General features: G+C 60.7%; 1 protein-coding gene across 1 annotated transcript; it reads left to right on the forward strand.

Annotated features, from left to right (window-relative positions):
* Nucleotides 1-1116: 1116 nt before the first annotated feature.
* Nucleotides 1117-4008, forward strand: ACTG1 (actin gamma 1). The gene is made up of 5 exons (XM_023651796.2): nt 1117-1294; nt 1675-2043; nt 2322-2760; nt 2861-3042; nt 3134-4008. The coding sequence occupies exons 2-5, from the start codon at nt 1681-1683 to the stop codon at nt 3275-3277; spliced, it is 1128 nt and encodes a 375-aa protein (XP_023507564.1). The 5' UTR covers nt 1117-1294; nt 1675-1680; the 3' UTR covers nt 3278-4008.
* Nucleotides 4009-4810: the final 802 nt, after the last annotated feature.

Consider the following 4810-nt stretch of genomic DNA (forward strand, 5'->3'; position numbering starts at 1 on the left):
CCCTGCCCCATTGCCCCACTGCCACTGCTCTCAGCCAGGGCTCTTCCTCACGCTCCTCTCATATTTAATTCTGCACTGAACGATTCCAAAAGCTTAGAAAAAGTCCAAGGAAACTATAGTACTTGGTTCGCCTCTGGGCATGAGCAAAGCATGGGCGCCAGCAGGTGCACCCGGACCCTGCCGCTAGGACAGGTCCTCCATGCAGGCCGCAGGGGGGAAAGGGCAGGCGCCCAGGGGCAGGGGAGCAGCGCAGGCGGCCTGTTCCTAGGGATCAGCAAACCCACTCCAGCCCCGACTCCTAGTCTCATAGACAGAATAAAGGGTGCCCCCCAAGTCTTGGGGGGAGTCGACCGTTGGGCAGCCAGGACACTCCTCTCCTGCCTCAGTTTCCCTATACTGTCTCTAGGTGATTAGAATGAAGCAAGGCCCCACCCCTTCCAGCTGGATGGGGGGTGGGGAGGCCCCAACCCCGAGTGGGGCCCGCGCCTGAGGACTATCGGGCCTGCACTTTGAGGAGCAAAATGTGGGGTGTGGGTAGAAGGGGGCTTCCGCTTCTGCGCTGTCAGGGACCCCGAGGCACCCCTCGCGGGCGCAGGGGCACGGGCGACCCATTCCCCGTGCGGGGGTGAGGGCAGCTCCCCGGGCCGCGGGGCCCAGAGCTCAGCACCGGCGGCCGCCGAGACCCCCGCCCCTCCCCCGCCGTCGCGGCCCAGGCTCTCCGCGGAGCCTGGGGGGGGCTCGCAGGGGGCGCGGGGAGCAAAGCCGCCCAGCGGGGCGGGGGCGCGGCCCAGCGTCGGGCCGGGGAGTTTCGGGGTGCAGGCGGGCCCTCCCCCACGGCGCGCGGCAGTCCCGGGGCGGGGCTGGCCGGCCGGCCGCGCGGTCCTCCCCGCAGCCCCCGGGGGCGCCCATCCGCCCGGCCCGCGCCGGGTCTCGGGCGGGGGTCCCGGGCGCCGAGTCTGGGACGCCAGATCTCGGGCGCGGGGTCTCGGGTGCGGGGGCGCCGCGGGGAGGGGGGTGCCGTTGGGGGCGGTGCGGGCTGGGGGCGGGGCCGTGAGCGGGGCCCCACGTGCCCCGGCCGGGCCGGCCAATGGGCGCCCGTCGTTCGGAAAGATCGCCATATATGGACATGTTCTGGGGCCGCGCGCGCCACCGGCCCGCGCGCGCGCCCCGCTCCGCTTAAAAAGCGGCGGGGGAGGCCGCGGTCGGTCTCACTCGCCGCAGCCGGTTCGTGCTCTGCGTCGTCTCGCCGTTCGTTCGCCCGTTGCTCCGCACCTCGCGGCCGCTGCCTCCGCCGGTAAGCGGCCGGGTCTGCGCGCCCTGTCTGCGGCCGAGCCCCCGCGTCCTTTTTCGGTGGCCCGAGAAGCCGGGCCGCGCCGCCCGGGAAACAAAGGGTGGCCGGGAAGGGGTGGGCAGGGATGCGGCTCAGCTCGTCCGCGGCGGCCGCAGTGGGGATGTCGCCGGGGGGAGGGGACCAGGGCGGGGCTGGACCGCAGTGCGGAGAGCTCGGGCCGCGCGACGAACGGGGGGCGGCGCTGCGTGGGGGGCCTGGGCTGGGCGGTTGCAGCGCTGCCGGGGGCGGCGGGGCGGGGGCGGGGCGGCGGGCCGGCGCGGAGGCGGAGGGGCGCCGCAGGGGCCTGGCCGGGGCGCGCCTGAGTGGGTCGCATCTCTGAACAGATCGCCATGGAAGAAGAGATCGCTGCGCTCGTCATCGACAACGGCTCCGGGATGTGCAAAGCTGGCTTTGCTGGGGACGACGCCCCCCGGGCTGTGTTCCCGTCCATCGTGGGGCGCCCCCGACACCAGGGCGTGATGGTGGGCATGGGGCAGAAGGACAGCTACGTGGGCGACGAGGCCCAGAGCAAGCGCGGCATCCTGACCCTCAAGTACCCCATCGAGCACGGCATCGTCACCAACTGGGACGACATGGAGAAGATCTGGCACCACACCTTCTACAACGAGCTGCGCGTGGCCCCCGAGGAGCACCCCGTGCTGCTGACCGAGGCCCCCCTGAACCCCAAGGCCAACCGCGAGAAGATGACTCAGGTAAGCGCCGCCCTGCGCTCCCGCTTTCCGCTTTGCTTCACAAGTCATTTTTGCTCAGTTTTGTTTTCTGAAATTCAAGTATTTCTTTCGATATTTCCAGGGTTCTGTTCCTCTTCTGGCATTTCCTCCCTGAAGTCTCAAGGTTTCTTATTTGTGTTTCTGCCTGCTCCTTTTCTTTTCTCCACACATCACATTTGTGGCATGCTGGCATGCAGTGTGTGTGCATGGGGTGGCCCCGGGTCCCTGCCTCCCACTAAGGAGCCCGTTGCCTTCTCCAGATCATGTTCGAGACTTTCAACACTCCGGCTATGTACGTGGCCATCCAGGCCGTGCTGTCCCTGTACGCCTCTGGCCGCACAACTGGTATTGTCATGGACTCTGGGGACGGGGTCACCCACACTGTGCCCATCTATGAGGGGTACGCTCTGCCCCACGCCATCTTGCGTCTGGACCTGGCTGGCCGGGACCTGACAGACTACCTCATGAAGATCCTCACGGAGCGTGGCTACAGCTTCACTACCACGGCCGAGCGGGAAATCGTGCGTGACATCAAGGAGAAGCTCTGCTATGTCGCCCTGGATTTCGAGCAGGAGATGGCCACCGCTGCGTCGTCCTCCTCCCTGGAGAAGAGCTATGAGCTGCCCGACGGCCAGGTGATCACCATCGGCAACGAGCGGTTCCGGTGTCCAGAGGCGCTGTTCCAGCCGTCCTTCCTGGGTAGGTGATGGGCTGTGTGGGTTCTGTTGGAGATTGTGAGGGGTGAGATGCTTCTCTCCTTAGGAGGAGTAGGTGATGCTAAGGGTATTTTGTTTTTTAGGTATGGAGTCTTGTGGTATCCACGAGACCACCTTCAACTCCATCATGAAATGTGACGTCGACATTCGCAAGGACCTGTATGCTAACACAGTGCTGTCCGGTGGGACCACCATGTACCCCGGCATTGCCGACAGGATGCAGAAGGAAATCACGGCCCTGGCCCCCAGCACGATGAAGATTAAGGTGAGTCAAGTGCAGTTCTGGGCTTGGGCTCGTGGAAGGCCTTGCTGGGAAGACAGTGCCATGAGCTAAAGCCACGTTCTTGTCTTTCCAGATCATTGCTCCTCCTGAACGCAAGTACTCAGTGTGGATCGGGGGCTCCATCCTGGCCTCGCTGTCCACCTTCCAGCAGATGTGGATCAGCAAGCAGGAGTACGACGAGTCGGGCCCCTCCATCGTCCACCGCAAATGCTTCTAAATGGACTGCGAGCAGATGCGTAGCATTTGCTGCATGAGTGAATTCAGAAGTATAAATTTGCCCTGGCAAATGTGTACACCTCTTGCTAGCCTCATGAAACTGGAATAAGCCTTTGAAAAGAAATTTGTCCTTGAAGCTTGTATCTGATATCAGCACTGGATTGTAGAACTTGTTGCTGATTTGACCTTGTACTCGAGTTAACTGTTACATTGGTGTATGTTTAATACCCTGTGCATATCTTTGATTTAAGCCCCCAGCACACGCGGCTCGGCCACTTGGTGGCTGAGGTGAGAACATATCTGTGGAAGAGAAGTCCATTGGCTTGAGGAGAATCTGAGAGACCAAGAGTTTCTTGATCTGTGCAGGGTATTAACGTGTGAGAGCTGTCTGTTCCAGGATTTCTCTGGAGGCTGGCAAGAGTCCTGAGCAGTTGTCATTTCTGTCTTGCCGGTCTGACGGGGTTGGGAAGGGCCGAGCCTTAGGACCCACTTTCCTTTCTCCCCCGATGTTTTCCCGCCAGAACACCGTGGGTGGTTACTTGCCTTGAGTTGGGAAACGGTTTGCATTTATACCTGTAAATTTATTCACCCTTTTAATTTATGTAAGGTTTTTGTACGCAATTCTCAATTCCTTAAGAGATGACAACAAATTTTGGTTTTCTACTGTTACGTGAGAACATTAGGCCCCAGCAACGCGTCATTGTGTGAGGAAATAAAGTGCTGCAGTCAACAGCTCTGGCTCCTCTTGGGGGCTGTGTGGGGGGCTGCCTGCAAGATGGTGTGGGTGGGGCAGCCTCGGCTGCCAAGGGCCAAGGTTTGGTTTCTGCGTTGGAAGAGATGCCTTGGGTACTTGGAGTTTGGTTGTTAAGCGGTGTTGCCACAAGCAGTTGGAGCCACACAGAGCCCAGGCCTTCCCTACGTTCGGGTGGGAGTGGGGTGGGGATTGTTTTTCTTGGAGAGCATAGCAAAGGGTAGCAACCATGGGATGGAGGAGTAGAGAGTAGTTACTGAGCCGTGGGTTTCCGGTGGGAATGTCACTAAACTGGCTCTGGGCTCATTGGCAAGTCTGTCCTGAGACTCTCCTCCCCTGGGCCTCCCAGTGAATGAAGGAGATTAAGTACTTCTGAGGGCAGCCCGAGTCTTCCATGGCTGTTTCAAATTTTCAAGCTTAGTTCTTTGTAGGTTGGATCAAGGAGGTAGTTTCACTAGATTGGGAAAGCTTGAGGATTTGGCAACGTTTATTTTTGAAATGTGGCAGAAAGATTTTCTAAGAAAGGGTGAGGGGCCCTCCACTGCTGGGAAGCAGCTTGCACCCACCGAGATGGTTGTATTTTCTAGCCCCGCTTTCAATTGGTTGGGAAGGTGTCTTAAGACCTCCCATGGTGGGGAGGGATCTCTGTTAGGCAAGGGGCCCCAACAACGTGTGTCAGGATGTGGAGAGCCTCTCCTTTTTGAGTAGAAAGTGGACCCTGCCCAGCTCAGGCCATCATCCTGCTTTGCTGCTGGTACCTCACTCACAGTGACCCTGTGACTC

This window comes from Equus caballus, chromosome 11 (genome assembly GCF_041296265.1).
Source record: "Equus caballus isolate H_3958 breed thoroughbred chromosome 11, TB-T2T, whole genome shotgun sequence".
Taxonomy (NCBI): domain Eukaryota; kingdom Metazoa; phylum Chordata; class Mammalia; order Perissodactyla; family Equidae; genus Equus; species Equus caballus.

Excerpts from the sequence above, each read along its gene's own strand:
- ACTG1 (XM_023651796.2), top strand. The coding sequence starts at position 1,681 with ATGGAAGAAGAGATCGCTGCGCTCGTCATCGACAACGGCTCCGGGATG. Across the intron at positions 2,044-2,321 it reads ACCGCGAGAAGATGACTCAG|ATCATGTTCGAGACTTTCAA; the intron begins GTAAGCGCCGCC and ends TGCCTTCTCCAG. Across the intron at positions 3,043-3,133 it reads CCAGCACGATGAAGATTAAG|ATCATTGCTCCTCCTGAACG; the intron begins GTGAGTCAAGTG and ends TTGTCTTTCCAG.